Source organism: Phasianus colchicus, chromosome 4, assembly GCF_987193195.1.
Source record: "Phasianus colchicus chromosome 4, bPhaCol1.hap1.1, whole genome shotgun sequence".
NCBI classification, from domain to species: domain Eukaryota; kingdom Metazoa; phylum Chordata; class Aves; order Galliformes; family Phasianidae; genus Phasianus; species Phasianus colchicus.
Genome location: NC_143439.1, coordinates 48,519,685 through 48,536,038, shown reverse-complemented (window position 1 = coordinate 48,536,038; position 16,354 = coordinate 48,519,685). Strand labels below are relative to the sequence as shown.

General features: G+C 34.4%; 1 protein-coding gene across 1 annotated transcript in view; it reads right to left on the bottom strand.

Annotated features, from left to right (window-relative positions):
* Positions 1-16,354, bottom strand: part of GABRA2 (gamma-aminobutyric acid type A receptor subunit alpha2) — a 52,030-nt gene that overhangs the window by 21,132 nt on the left and 14,544 nt on the right. The window contains exon 4 of the mRNA XM_090139483.1: positions 5,112-5,179. Within this exon, the coding sequence (XP_089995609.1) occupies positions 5,112-5,179 (68 nt within the window). The remainder of the gene's footprint in view (positions 1-5,111; positions 5,180-16,354) is intronic.

Genomic DNA, 16,354 nt, shown 5'->3' with positions numbered 1-16,354 from the left:
AAAAAAAAAATTGCCCTAAAATCTTCCTTATCATATCTGTCTGAGAGGCTTTACCAATAAATCATTGCTATGCATGAGAAGATTGATGTTGGAGGTATACAGCAGAGGAAAGAAGAGCCTGAGGGAGCAAAGCTTTGAAATTCCACTAAAATTCAAGAGAATTGAGTGATAAGTCCTACAAGATCCTTTGAAAAATAGCCCCTGCACATAAATGTTTAGAATATAAATCTTAAATTTTTATAATGTCCCCAATAAAGAATTTCAAAGGTTACACTTATTCACTGTCTTCCATCATATATAAAAAGAATTACTCAAGATATAAAAGAGAAAAAAGCAGAGATGAAATGCCACTAAATCAAAACAGCAACATTTCAAGAAAGCACATCTGATGTATAGCCACAGCTTAGAAAGCAGAACAAACAGGAGAAAACATGTTCTTGGGCCCAATTGGAAGGTCCAATTATAAATCCTAACTCATCTACAGGTAATTCTGTTCTCTCTACTTAGAATTTTCCTTCTTATCCATGCTGGAAAACATTATTTGACAGAACACATGCTGTTCCGAGAAGATGAAAAAGAGTTATCCAGTGTTTGCTGGAAATCATCACAAACATCTCCTTCCATTCATCACAACAGCAATAAAATCTCATTTTTCTTTCTATAGATCTCAATGCATTTTGTAAATAAAGTTGCAAACAGGAAGAGAAATCAAGGCAATGAAATGAAATTAACTTGTCCCTCTCCGTTTACCTATGATTACAAAACCCATACATTTTGCATCGCGGTGCTATATTGACTGATCCCTATTCTGTTCTACTTGCACTCATGAATACCCCTATGATGATTACCATACAAAAAAGAAAAAAGAAAAAAAAGAAAGAAACAACAAAACATTTGGAATATTTTGAGTCAATATAAATATCAACATTTACCAAAAGATACATACTTAAAGGTTTTGTAACCCTTTCCTGTTCTAGCTATGCATCTCTTTGTGGTAAATGCTGTGTTATGCAGCATTTGAAGCTGCATGCTTTTTTGGTAGTTTTTTTCTTTTTAGCCCATAACAGCCCTGCTAAAAACATAAGTGATGTCCTAACTGACACTGCATTTCAAAGATACTATATTCATTTTTAAATATATAAATAATGTCTGCCAGATATATACAACCTTTAATGCTATAAATAAAAAGTGTCATATTTCTAGGGAATTGTAGCATGGTCTTCCTCAATGTGAAGAACTCATTTCATGCCTTTTATTTCTGCTCCTTCTGCCAACTTCAGTCATTTTTGAGTAAGCATTTAAACAAAGTATTAAAAATTCTGTAAAAAAAATACTTTTAATCAGTTTAAATCATAACATTGAGGGAAGATAATGTCTTCCTATTCAAATCCATTTATGAAAATGTGCTTCTCCGAATGGCTTGCTCTCAGTTTCCACAGACCTGATACAGAACAAACTCTGAGTACAAAATAAGCACTGTGGAGGGATAAGAGATCAATGGGAAAGATACAAATTGAGATAACTTAAAATCTGCAACTTATTCACAGTACTGAAAATACAAAGATTTCATATTACTCTATTTTTGTTGTTCAAACATGGAGAAAAGGCAACCCTGAAACACAATGGATGCCTGGTGCCAGGGGCAGGAGTTACACTAGGAACTAATATCACTGGTTGGACACAGTCCCAGAGAAATAGATCTCCAATACTGGTCTACTTGACAGAATACTGCACAAGAAAACAGTCTTTTGCAACAGAAAAAGGATAGAAATTATGCAAGCCATAATGTGAGGTATCCTCCTCAAAATTACCCATGGCTTTAACTTGCAAAAGGCCACAGTTTTAGTCTATAATAAAAAGGAATAGAGCAATCCATTTACTGACTAATTAAAAGACAACTTAGAGGCTCTTAATAGCATAAAAAAACCAAAGGTATTTCCTGTTCTGGCTTTTCGTTTAATCTTTTTTTTCCCTCTGATACTGAACTAAAATAATACCTACAGTAAAAATGATTTCTGTATTTTTTTTTAACCTTTGGAAAAATATTTCACTTAGAAACAGCTAAAGCTTCAAGTTCTATAGAGAAAAAAGATCTGAAAAACAAAACAGAATAAGGAAATGTAAAAAGCAAAAATGTGGTCTGGGGCTCAACCACTTCTCTGAAGTACTGTCCTCAATAGCAGTGAGATGCTATAACAAATCTGGTCATTTCTGGCTTTGATCTTCAGCCTTCATTAAAATTTATGTGCTGACTATAATTGGAAAGCAGAAAACATTCATTGAAAGTTTAATTGCAAGCTGATAACACCACATTGTGTACTGAATAGAACCATCTCTTTGAGTGAAGTGAAAACTGAACAAAAATTCTAAACTGAAAAACTAAATGTCTATCAGCAGGACATTTAGGAAAAAAAATATTGTGTAGAAATACATTTAATGATCCTTGTGGGTCCCTTCCAACTTAGAATATTCTATGAAAATTGGAAAAATACAGACGTAACCGCAATAAACAACGCTTTCCTAATACAACAAAAAGCTGAGGTTAAAAATTGAAATGTAGTACTGTAAGAAAGCCTGGTATTTTTAATACTCAGACAAAATTGACTTAGGTCCTGTCATCTACTAACTGTATACCATATGGAAGTAGGAAAGACAGTTCCCAGTGACAATTAGAAAGGCTGCCATGAGACAGTACTTTACAAAAGCTTACACAGTGTTCTGCAGATCTCATGTAAAGGCTCTCAGTGGCTGTATGCTGTCTTACAGCAAGTATGGTTTGAGGAGCAAAAATATTTTTCATTTATTATTTATATTTAGTTCTCTCTAAGAGATCAGCACTTGTATAGCTATACTGGAAATTTTAGAAGCTAAAATTTGAGGCGAGTCTGCAAGGAAAGTAATTCTAAGAAAAAGCTGTAGAAGTAATATGATTGCAGTGCTAAAATCATAACTATAAAGCTATGCTAATCTACCAGATTGGATCTAAAATTATTTACTAATTTGGGGGAAAAAAACAGAAACTATTAGTTTTAATTGGTTAAATTAAATCATTAACATTTTGTCATCCTGAAAACCATATTCCAACCAAAATCATCCTTCAGTTCAGAATTTTCAAAAAAGAAAGATTTTAATTTAATTGCAGATGTTTTAATTAGCCACTTCAATCATGGTTTAACCTTATAACCCTTCTTAGAAAATTCAGAGAAGCTTCGTTTTTTATATGTTAATTTTTTTTGTTTGTATTTTTAAATAACACAACTTTTCTTCTCTCAGGCTAATGTCAAAGTAAATTTGTATCACTGATCTGGTTGGAAGCCTGTAAGACATAGCATCATAATACTGAAATATTTCAGAGAAATAATAGCTCAAAAAGACAGAACAGTGAAAATTAAACTTGCTTAATTATGCTTAATTTCTTTGCCTTCCTAAATTCCCTTTAGTCCTCAAAATGAAGTTGAAAATTCCTGATGTATATTGACATTTTCTTCAACATTACACACTATAATTAATATAGATAGCATTTTTCTAATATAGTTAGTATGGGTACGACCATATTTTAGTTGTAGCAGCTCACTTGAAGTACAGTTTGCAAAAGAGTCCTGGCCAAGACTCAACATACTTGGTAGCTGAGTAGCTTGGGGAGAACAGAATGTAGCATTTTTTTTTTTTCCCTTTAGACAATATGTTAATCCATGATGAGGATCTTTTTCCTTTTTTTTTTAAACCTCTAAACGCATTTGCAGAATAATCTCAGCTTCAGATTTTACCTCCTAAATTTATCAACCACAACATCAGCGAGTCTAAAAACAGAGGTCAGATTTGTCTAGATTTAACTACTTTATGAACTAAAAAAATACAGATAATTTGAATGAAATCCTACTTATTCTTCCATTGAACAATTTAGGAGGAACCCTTAAAAATTAAAATAGCATTCACAACATTTACAGAAAAAAATATCTAGAAACGTTCTCTATAGTAGTTATCATTATCAATTCAGTAAAGCAATATCTAAATGAAAGAGCAATCGTTATGCCAACATTACCTTCACATCTGACAGACTATGTAATAGTTTGGAAGTTATTTCAAAACTTGACTGCCCATACATTTCAAAATGGTTTAATAATTATCTACTTAACAAGTTAAACTAACCCTGAAGATTTTAGTAGTAGATATTAAACTGCTCTTACTTACCTAACCATAAGAAAGGCAAGAGCAGATAAGTGAACTTTCTGATTATACTGTCTCTCCCTTCTTTTCTATGAGAAGTGTTATAGCCATGAAAACCTTCCTCACTAGTGCAACACATTTCCTCTAATCTATGTATAATTTGCAGTGAGTTACAACAGACCCCTTGCCTCAGAACCTTTTCTCTATTGCTGTTTTCATGAGGAAATTTTGATCCAGTAAAATATTTTGACAGTTTATTCCTTTATAATGTCATAAACTTCATTTTGGCCCTGCTGACACTAGTAGACCTAAGTTACTATGAAAAGCCTAATTACTCAACAGAAATACACACTTGGTTTGAGGCTCTTGAGAATGCCAGGCCAGATAAACTTGCTTTCTTGAAACATCTTCTCATGTATTGTAATTACAAAAATTTCTGCTTAAATTCTGGATTCAAAAGGTGAAACACTGATAACTAAATTTATATGAATTTCACTGTTTGATTTTTTTTTTCTTATTGCTAGGTTACTAAATTGCAGTAATGTTGCAGATCAGATCTGTAAAACTGAAGTTGTGCCAACTTTCAGGCTATATTTTGAGAAAACTTATTACAGACTAACTTCAGTCAGATCATGCAGTAAGTGTGCAGTTTAGTTTCATCCAAGAGGGATTTATTTCAACTGCATCAAGATTGTTCCAGAACATGAACTAAAGTACAGCCAGCTGGAACATTCATTGATCCAAAACTAAATAGTTAATAACAGTGCATCATATAAGGTCTATAAACCAAGTTTCAACTTTGGAACTTCTGGAATCTGGCACTTCCAGGCTTCAGAAAAATTATTCCCAATTTGCTCACAATTAGTGAAAGTCAAATATAAGTTTGAAAGCAATTTTATATTATATTTACTTTTACCACGGACACAAAAGATTCAGAAACTCACCATGTCTGTGTCTGAAACAGGTCCAAAACTGGTGACATATATGTTGGTGAAGACTTCAGTAATACTATCTGATATAAAAAGAAAAAACAATTCAATCGCTTTTAATCTACAGTAATTCAAACTCTCTGTACAAAGTTTTCAGACATTTTGAGAAAGTTTCCGTCCTTATTTTCTTCTTTTAGACAGTATCTTGTGGCAAACACTGGGGGTCTCTACCCCATGAAATTATACTGCAGTTACAGAGAGGTTATCAGAAAAGAGTTTGTCCACCTGAGCAGTAAATTTCAATTAAATTACTATATAACTATCAGAAACCACACACACATCTCCCATTTTTCTAACAGCAAAAGTAACTACACTGTCTTGAACTTAACAAGGTAGTACAGTTCTAAACACAAAACGCCTTTGTTGCAGAGGTATTATCTCTCGTTGCATATCATTCATATTAAAGTCTTTCTGATTCAGTTGTTTTCTTCATCCCAAACCATCTTTTCAAAGCCAAAGTGTAAAACTCAGCAGTGTCCTACATTTTAATTGGGTACATGTTTAACTGATATGTTTTAACATAATAATTATTTCCCTTGATACATTATGCTCCTGAGACATTGTTATGATGCTCTAAATACTATAAATAAATAAATAAAAAGTGCTTCCCAATCATTGGAGCCAGACAGCCATGAAATCAGAATATTAAATATTGTACTGCAGGGAAAAAATAATTGCTGAGCTTTCTGTCTTCAGTTTTCAATTAGACTCAAAACTGAATGGTATTCACTAAGAGGAACAGCACACACTTGCAGGAAATTTCTCACAGCCATTGCCAGCTACTGTTTGTATTCAAGAAGGTCAATACAAGCAATTCTCTGCCTTAAAGCCAGTTTACTAGTTGGATAAGGAATATTTGAATTCATCTGCACTTTGACTCAAATGAGAATTTCCCATTCCTAAAAACAATGTAGCTGCCTGCTATCTGGGTGCTCTTGCTATAAAATTATTTCTTTATTTAAGCACCATTAAATACGGATAGTTAATAGTTTCTATATTGTAAAATACTACCTTTTGACAAATACGTGGCATAGAGAGATTTTATATGTAATTGCACTGAGGTCAATAATCAGTGCCCTCTATTGGAAGAAAGGAAGAAGTCACCCAAGATTGGAGAGGCTCTACCAGCCACCAAGGCAAAGGCAAAACTTCTGTATGCACAAACAGCAGTGTATAGTCAAAGGGATATAGTCACTGCCAGCACAGAGATGGGCATGATGCAGTGCTTTCAGCTAGCTTTTGGAGCATGAAGAAGAAACATTCCTACTTTCTCACTTTTAGAGAAACTTCATCAACCCAACACTAGAAACATGCTTATTAGAATACAGAACTTAATGAATACTTTCCTCCCCAAAATAACCTATCAGGATCCCTTCTGCTTTTTAAGCATATAAATAAAAGCTGACTCTTACTATGTGTAATTCATGCACTCTGAAAGTTCAAAATGTGCAACTCTCCTGTACACTTGCAAGCTGCTTATGTGTGTGACAGACCTCAGTAATCCCGTATGTGGCATCTATACACAAGCTGAGTTGATTTCTACTCCAAAAAGCCTAAAAACTAATTTTAAGTCAATGGACAACAGAAAGTGCTGAGTCTACACTATCTTTAATATTCAACAAGAATAAGGAAAACATCTGAAATATAATACTAAAACCACAGGTACAGTTCAGAAGACTAGTGATCATATGATGCCTGTGGGACGCTCTCCAGAAAAAGGATCATTCTTTCCAAATGGTTACTTGGCACAGGCTGACACAAAATGGAAAAGTGACAAGATAAACTACTCTTCAGGGGGTAAACCAGTACTGCAGACACTAGCTGTGAGATTTGGCCTGTACTGTAATGACAACACAATCCTAATTACAGTTCCACGAAAAACACTTATGTTACAAATATATCACCAACAATCAAGTATCCCAGCAGTAAATAACCAAGACTAATTTCAATTATACTGATAAAATAGTAAGGAACTTTACCAAAGGCTTTAAATGCACTTGGCAAATCTGAATCTGCCTCCCATCCTGAAAAAGTTTTATGGCTGGAAGCATGGTCCTCTTGTAATCCTGCTCTAATGCAAGATGCTGTTGCTTGCATCTGGCATATTATTTGTCTTCACAATTGGTATACAGTAAATTAAAGTACATAGAATCATCATGTTGGCCCTGCATTTTAAGTTTTAATTAAAAAAAACCAACAAAATACCAAGATTCCATATTCTCACACATTACTTCTAAACACTTCTGGATCAATCCTCCCATCAGAAATGAGCAAAGACAAAGTTAAGGACAAACAAATTGGCTGCAGTTGTTGAACTGCTATTACAACAGCCTATAGATTCCTCTTGTTGGTATGCACTAACCATTTTAAATCAGGGATCCTAATTATCCTTGGATTCGAGGATGTATGTGAGTGGAGGAGCAGAAGATAAATGGATGGGGGAAAGAGGAGACAGATTCTTAGCTATAAGAACTTAATTTTGGGTTATCATAATTAAGATAAGCACTTCAATGCATATAAAAAGAACTGGTGCAAATTCATCCATGATAGCCTCAGGAATTAGAATTAATGCAAATTAATCATAGCCATTATTTTCTGTTCCCATGAACTGCCTTAAGTCAGCATAGCTCCAGGTAGTGGTGACAGCAGTAAGTTCTAGTGCAACCAACTGTTCTCCCCTGGAGTGAATATTGACCCTAACTGCAAGTATTCCACCAGGCCACCTTTTGTTGGGAGCAAGAGAAGCTGAAAAATTAGAACAGGTGGGAAGATAGAAAACAAAGGATATAAGAAAACAGAACAAAGGAAGGCACAAGAAAAAAAAAAAAAAGGACTGAAGAACAGAAAAGAGGAACTGGCTTCCCTTTTTCTCTTCAGATTCTGCATATTTCATGTTTCTATTCATATCTTCCACATACAAGGAAACTGTTTCTTAAAGATGGAATAAGCAGACGTATAACAATTAATGAATAACTCCATTCAAAATCTGTTAATATTAGCAGTCTGAGCCTTGTTTCTTCAATGTTAGTTTCCTTAGTGTTACAATGAAGATTCATTTGAATTATAAACACAAACTCGTTGTTTCATAATCATTATCTATGAAGAAAAAGTGAATCCTTTTTCGCAACAGATATTCTAGTTTTCACTTTGAAAAAAATGAAGTCTGTACTAAAACATTCCATTTTGTCCCATCAGTAACTTACTGAAAATAATTCCCAGAAAGAACGCACAGTTTCAGAAGAACTTTTGGTTCAGAATTCATCCAGCAGACAACACAGCTACAGGCTTTTTATAACTCATATTCTGTTAAGAACAGTTAAAGTTATCACAGTCCCTAGATATCAAACAGTTCTGGATCAAGACTATTTCTGCAAAAGTCAAAAGAATGTACTAAGCTAACAATTGTTCAGTGCAACATGCTTTTGTGAACAAGTCTATTTTTGTGAAAAAAAATTAAGGACAAGTTCTATTCACAATATTTTTTTTATTTAATCAATATGTTAACACCTCAGTAAAAGCTTGATTTTCAAGAGCTTGTAAATCGATGGAACCTTAGTGCTTTTGAAAAACAGCCCAGTTTTTGAAGACAAACTTTTTTTTTTTTTTGGAAGAAGAAGGGATGGATAACTCATTTATACTTGTGATCTCTTAAGTTATTCTGAATTGTTTCCTTTGAAGGCTAAACAAAGAACAAGGAACAGAAATGGATAAGAACAGTTTTCACAACTGATTTTTCCATTAAGAAAAAAACACAGAATAAGACAAATACTTTCATCACATGGAGTGCTCTGAAATTCAGAAAATATAGCTTGGGTACAGTACTGATGTTTTTACCTTTTTTACCTTTAGCAGTTGTAACTGTTGAAAGAAAAATATAGCTTAGTTTAGACCAGTTTCTCAGAAGATAAAAGCCAAAAATAAGCAAGCTATTTCAGATGGTTCTCAAGAACTGGTTTTGGCTGATTCTCTTTACTTACTTGATCTGTAATGCTACCAATATTGAAAAAAAAAAAAAAAAAAAGAAAGAATAAGAAAAGTATTAAATACACCAAACTACAGATTTATAGATTCTTGTCTCCATTTAGCTAGTAGGTTTATTGTGTGTTTGAATGACATTTAGTATTTTATACATATTTAATTATCATAACCTCTCTCTGAAGATGGTAATTCTATTCTCTGCATTTTCTATATTCTTTGGAAATAGAAGCAGAAAGATTAAGCAATGCATAAATAATACGACATAGAGGATTTTGCCAAATCTGAAGTCAGTTGTTCCACATTAAATATCCACACTGGAAAACACTAGCATCATTGACTTGTCAAAAATAAGAGGAGTTCAGAGCTTAGCTGGAGTTGGTATCAGTACCTTTGTCCACTCCACTTTGCCAGCTCTCCATCTGTTGGGATACCCTTTTCTCACTGAATGATTTGTTACTCAGCAGATGAGCCAGATCAACTGAAGTAGACCACCAACCACCAAATTTGCCATGGTTGAAGTGTAACTCAATCACAGGTTGAGTAACGGAGATGGTCAGAAAAGTCATATGAAAAGATTCCTCATCAGCATTTACTGATTTCTAAAAATTAGAAATTTCCACAGAGGCAAATCCTCTGGAGCACCACTTATTAGGCAATTTTTAAAACTTTTCTGCTTTCTTACCAATGTTCCCTCTCAGCTTGCTTTCATCACAGAAGAGGTAAACTGTGTGATGTGCAGTAGTTAGATATTTAGGATTAGATAGACCTCAGAGCTCTCCCATTCCTGAAGAACTCTAAAGATAGAATTATTTTTCTTGAAACAAATTTTCTAAATATTTCTCACATTTGAGAATAATCTGTCCTTTTCTCATTCATCTTCTCTTAGACACCAAAATAATCTTCACAGAGAGTAGGATCAAAATATGTTTGGCTGGCTCTAGGTATGTTTAAAATAAATTAAAATTAGAGTGTGTTCATCTTGAAGCCTTCAGACTGAATCATCAGAAAGGTCCCAGTATTCCTTTGCAAGAAATTACATTATCTATTAATATGTAGAGGTTATCTTCACAGGAAAGCAGGATAGTAGATTAAGCTGGAATTTTTTATGTATTCAAACTTTTAGACAGTAGAACTAAAACCTTAAGTCCAAGGTTTGGACAGCTAAAATAACAACCAAACTGCTCGTGACAATCAAAAATCATCAAAAGTACTTCTTGGTGGGACTCATCTTTTATAATACACATATGCAGTTCTAATGCGCAGCATGAAACTATTTCTCTTTCTCTTTAAAACATTAATTTAAATTTAGAATATGTAGTACCCAGGAGAATACTGCAAGACTGTAATTGAAGGGCTGCTACAGCATGTGAAAAAAAACAGTTCTTTAATTACGTCAACAAAAAAAAAGAGGTCAAGCTGGAGTGCTGTGGGAACCTTAACTGAGGATTTCTGAGTTTTTGTGGAAATGCTGTCAAAGGGTTGATATTACTTTAATTATTTTGCTATTAAAAATATTTAACTAGAATTGACATTGTTCTGACATTGTAATATGGTCTTCAAGGACACAGTTGGCAGTGTTGCCCAAAGGCTTTGAAATTGTCATTCATAATACAAATCAGGAATTGTACAGGTGAAACAGCTAGAGTCTTAATTCATCAAATTCTGCTTGAACTCAATGAACTGCCGTTATCTGACAAGCTCTTTAGCATGTCTGTTGACAGCTGAAGTCACTCTCTGGCTGGCAGAGAATACAGTGGTCAGAGAAGGTCATGCAACATGGAGCCATGAGAGCAGCAGCAAATTCCTCTGGAATGTAGATATTTTAAAACACTGTTCTGCCAGTTTCTTTGTGGGTGGTTTTTGGGGGGCCTTTTTTTTTTGGGGGGGGGAGGGGAGAGGGGATACTTTCTATGGCAGTTTTCTCTATCCTACTACTCAGCATCTCCATTCATTATCCAATGTTAAATTACAGTTTCAAAGCTGCACAGACATACATAAATACAGCTGCAATTTGAAAACTGAAGTAGATTTTGTAAAAGGAGCAACTTAACTTCTCTCCTTGATATGACTACTTCACTTCCAAGAGCCTCACTCTATCCTTGCTTTACTGGAAAGACAATTTCTTAATCTGAAATAAGCTTCTCTTTCAAATCTCATTGTTAACAGTGCTTACCAGCAAGACTGAATAATACCTCTAAGAGCTACTGTTATAACAGTTACATATAAGTTACACTCAAAATGTGCACGAAATGAAAAGAAGGCATACCTGCAATTCATATAATGAGCTACTAACCTTCACAGTCAGGTAACTTTTCAGATTTGTCCCAGTAAGATACCAGTGTAAATTACAAAAGCACTGTTTCTACCTAACAAATAAAAACTTATACGAATAAAAAAAAACTTAGATCTAAAACAATATTTGAGGCAAAGTTTTAACTTCCTCTACAGTATTAACTTTTAACATTTTAGGCTTCCTACTCAAGTTTTAAAAAGTCACTTGTGGAAAGGGCTGAAGACATAACTTAGGTGCCTACTTTTGAAAGTTATTTAAGCTACAATTTTCCACTGAAATCAATAAAAGTTAATCTGAATGTTCCTGTGGTCCAAATCATGATGACTAAATTCTGCACTTAAATTTGTTTGAATCTCCCTTAGTCCCAAGGTCCATTCTAGCACTGTCAGTACCTAAAATTCCCTGGCTGCTTATATTTCCACCTTAAGGCAAAAATATCCTGATACTGCCAAGCAGCTTAAAGAACTGGCTTTCAACCAAGTCCCAGTGAATTCCTTAAACTATATAAAATTACAGATTTACTAGGCCAAAAAGACACAGAGATAAAGCTAGAAAACAAACAAGAAACTGATTCCACAGCCTAGCAGTACTCATGGGATGTGGCAGACATAAATCGAAGTCTCTGCTCAATATCTAATTATTTATACAAAGCAGAACAATTCCTCCCAAAGGCTGAGGGAACATGTCCTATCTTAGTTCACCTTTATGGTCATGCCAGGCCCAGATACACAGTAACCTGAATTCATGCATCTAATTTAAATCATGCACTTGACAAGAAGTGCTATCTCTCACAAGTTTTCATCATCTCAGACTATCAGCTCATGTTTCACGAGAGCAGGAATAGCAAGAGGAGGGGAAAAACCACTGTGAAAAGAAAACGTGGAGACTTGTAATATTTTCCAACCCAGACCTGGATGTTTTGCCTATGTGAGCAAGAAATAGCTTCTGCTGCATGCCTCTGTTCAGCGATATTAAATTCTTAGCTGGATAGAACCCACTTACTTTACTAGCTTTATTAGTTCTTTCCATAGACAGTTAAAGGTATGTCCAAACAATTTCCAAGGTTTATCAACACACCTATCTTCCCCCACATTCCACAAAGGAGACATGACATCCATAAAAACTAGACACTGCCAAACAGAAGTCTGTATGGGATGAATCGGCAAAGAGTGTGAATGGCTCTACAATCCAGTAGTACAAAATACAGGTCTCAGTCCACATTCTAATATGTACATAGATGCTTAGTACAAACTAAAACATCCCAGTGGAAAGGACAACTCTCCCAGAATGACTAGAAGTCCTGTGTCTAGTTGGAAAGCAGGAGACAGATTCAGATAAATTTTCCAAATTAAGTAGAGAATAAATAATGTTTAAGCAAGAACGCAATGCATTCCTGACAAGAAGGCCACTGTGGCTGATGCAGCTCATATCACATCAGGACAATTAATGTCTAGCTTGAATTCTGCTGGTACTTAAACATAAGAGACAGTTCAAAGCAATTCAGAATGCAAAAACAAATGCCATTATTGCTGAATTTCACAGACTTTTGGCACCTCAAGCAATATTTTTTCAGTCTTAGAGGTATGAATTGCCAAGTGATTAAGATAGCAATTAATTGCCTAGACGTATTTCTGGATTTTTTCCCCCCATCTTTTAAATGGAGTATTCCTATAATTTACAGGTTCATTGTAAAGACATTATTATAACTTGAATGATTTATATGTATAAAAATCTGAGACAATTATAAACTGTAATTATAAACTGTAGTCTTGACTATATTACAAAGGGAGAAACAGTATGCTAAAAATAGGGATGAGAAGAGAAGGAAGGGCAATCTAAACATATGGGTAATAGGAAATCTGTTCTTATAAATCCAGACTTCCTCAAAATCCATTAAATTTCCATTTGTTCCATTTTAATTACATCATCATCTGAAAGAAAAAAAAAAAAAGAAATGTGCTCTAAGAGAAAACAAATGAGGCATTTTTAGTTTGAATAATAAAGATCAATAGAAACATGAAAGTGAAAATATAGTGAAGTTTGGCTGGAGTAAATGTGGTCTTACTGAGATAGGTTACTTGAAAGGCTGAAGTACAAAAGTAAAAAGAACTTCGCTAACAGACAAGACATTTGGCAGGAAATCAAAAGTACACAGCATTTATATGAAAGATGAAATATCAGCATTAATCTGTATCCCTTTAAACAGTACGGCTTCCACCAGGCTGCAAAGAGATTGCATATAATAACCAAGTTGAGTAATAAATGGGACAACTGCATTTTCTAGACCAACTGGATGAACGTAACAAAGAAAATGAAACCTCAACACTGTGTGAAGAATGAGATAGAGAAAGAAAGACAAAAAGATCAAGTACAGAAGTGGAAGGGAACACACTTTGACAAACTGAAGCAGTAATTATTCAAACCAGGTTGAACCTATGTTGTCTCAGAAGCAGGGATTGCAAAGTTAGTATTTCTAAAAAAATATATCTTTATAGAAGTTTGTCTTATTAGAAAGGATACTGTAACACATAGGCAAGGCAGAACAAATTTATTAATTATTTCAGATTTTAGACATTTATATACAGATTTATTTCTCTTCTTAAAATGTTTGAATTTGATGACCTTGATAGTTAAAGTTGTGGACATCCTGTCAAATACTTTCAGGATGATTTCAGGTTTAATCTCTGATATATTCCAAGTCACAGCATTTCCAAATCACCACATTTGACATACTCACACTGCCAGCCCATTCTGTACTTCAAATCACATCTACTCATAAAATTAGTATTATTTTAAAACAGAAATTTGAGAGATGCTGCTTTCTCATGAAGTGGCTGAGTTTGGACTTTTTAAGATACACCTTTACTGTACAGCAACTACTGACCTGACTCGCTTGATTTCAGCTGCTAGTTAATTGCAAATCAAAGCTACACAGAATTCAAATGAGACATAAAACGTCAACATTACACCATATTGTATACAGGCCAATTGTTTTTCTAAATGAGGTCACTCAGTATAGGTTTTCTGCAGGTTAGATTTCAGGAATCACTTTGGTTTATGCTGTTAACTTGTCAACTTCACAGTAAAAGCATGAATTAAAAGAGGCAGCTCTCTCTTATCTTTCAGGGAAAGTAAATTTTCATAATTCCCTGAAAGAGGTCAAATCCCATCTGTAGCAGAAGTTGCAAGATGGCTGCAGAACTCATAGCAACACACTTGAGAAAGTCACCAAAAAACTGTGGTAACACACACTACATACAAGATTGCACCCTTTGGACCACATCATTTTTTTTTTTTAAGCTGAAACATACACCAATTCAAGTGTTTATCATGCTTTTAGTTATGTAATTAACATGTGAGTAGAATGTCACAGCTCACCGAAATCAGTTAAAAAAATATCTTCCTATGATGATTGCATGCTTCAGGTGAAGCCTCTGGAGAGTAACTACCTCTGTAGCCAGCCACAACAAAAAGAGCTGGAACCATGGAGATAAAAGAAATTGGGATAAAGATCTGAGAAGAAAAGTCATCTGTTCTGGTGGCAAGCACTCATTGTCAGCAGTAATCAGCATCTTCCCCAAGGCTTGCTGCTATCAGAACAAGGTACAAAATTCACATGCTCCTATGGGGATCAACAGACTTAAGAAAGCATTGAAAATGAAGATCCTTTCAGATCCATGTATAGTAGTACACGGTTACTAAATTGTACAGTCATTAAAAATAGATCTACAGTTCTTTTTTCATTTGCTAGATTTGTGCTTTGCATTCAAGCATGACAAGAACCAATGGTAGAAAATGGTACTGCCTTTATTTAATGCAGCTGTATATTGGTAGGTACTCTTAGTGCATTTCTTTGCAGCAGAAGCTTTGAACATATTTTTAATAGATAATATTGCTCTTTCTTTCTTTTCCATTCTTAGCTGTCTTGAAATAGCATTCTTCAGACCACTTCTGTCAGGAGACTGGAAGCCATTACTGCCTTCTCTTTCCATTCTCTCTAGTGTATGAAACTTTCTGCACAACATCAGAGAGCAAGAGAAGAAAGGATTTTATGTTATAATACCTTTTCAGAAGACTATGGCATGCAGTCAAAAATAATAGACAACACTCTAACCCACCTATCATCTAGTCAGCAGATCCTATTTTAGGGGATCTTATTTCCTATTTTAAGATATTTGAAATAACAATAAAATATAGGAGATGAGTATTTACCTAGTCTACTTTAACATTCTCAAAAAAAATTAGTGTGGACTTTCTCAAGTCAGCTGAATCTAATTTGTACGTTAACACCTCAAAGCACACAGGTTTCATGAGAACAGAGAAACATTCTTTACACTTTCTTGATCCCAGTGATTGCTGATATATAGGGAATGGAAGAAGAGAGATATGGTCTTTGAGAGACAGCACTAATCAGACTGGCTGCTGATGCAAGATTTTTTTTTTTTAATACTCTTAATATATTTGGTTTAGCAAGAAAATTAATGGGATGATCATAGATATTAAGCTTTTTTCTAAACAGGAGAAGCAACAAGTTCATACTTTGATCCAACAGAGATTCATATTGCAGTTAAATTAAACAAATAATCCACAAGTGAACTAAAAATAACAACACAGTTATGAGGGCAATCTTTTTCAAATCCCACTTCAACCTGTTACAGAATTGTCAGTTTCTCTTTTGCTACCTAGTTAATAATAAAATTGTTCTTACTAGAAGATTGTGTAATGCACGCCTCAAAACTACCATAGCTGACTCACTTGAATGTCTCCAAGCTGCTTTACAGATATCAGCATTTCCCAGAATCTCCTCTAAAACATACTCCCACAATACTCCCAGAGTTTGTATTAAGCAGCCTCAAATTTGTCTTTTATGGTTGCTGTGACAAAAGAATCCCCCTCTGGCTGTTCATGAAACTTTCAGAACCTGTTC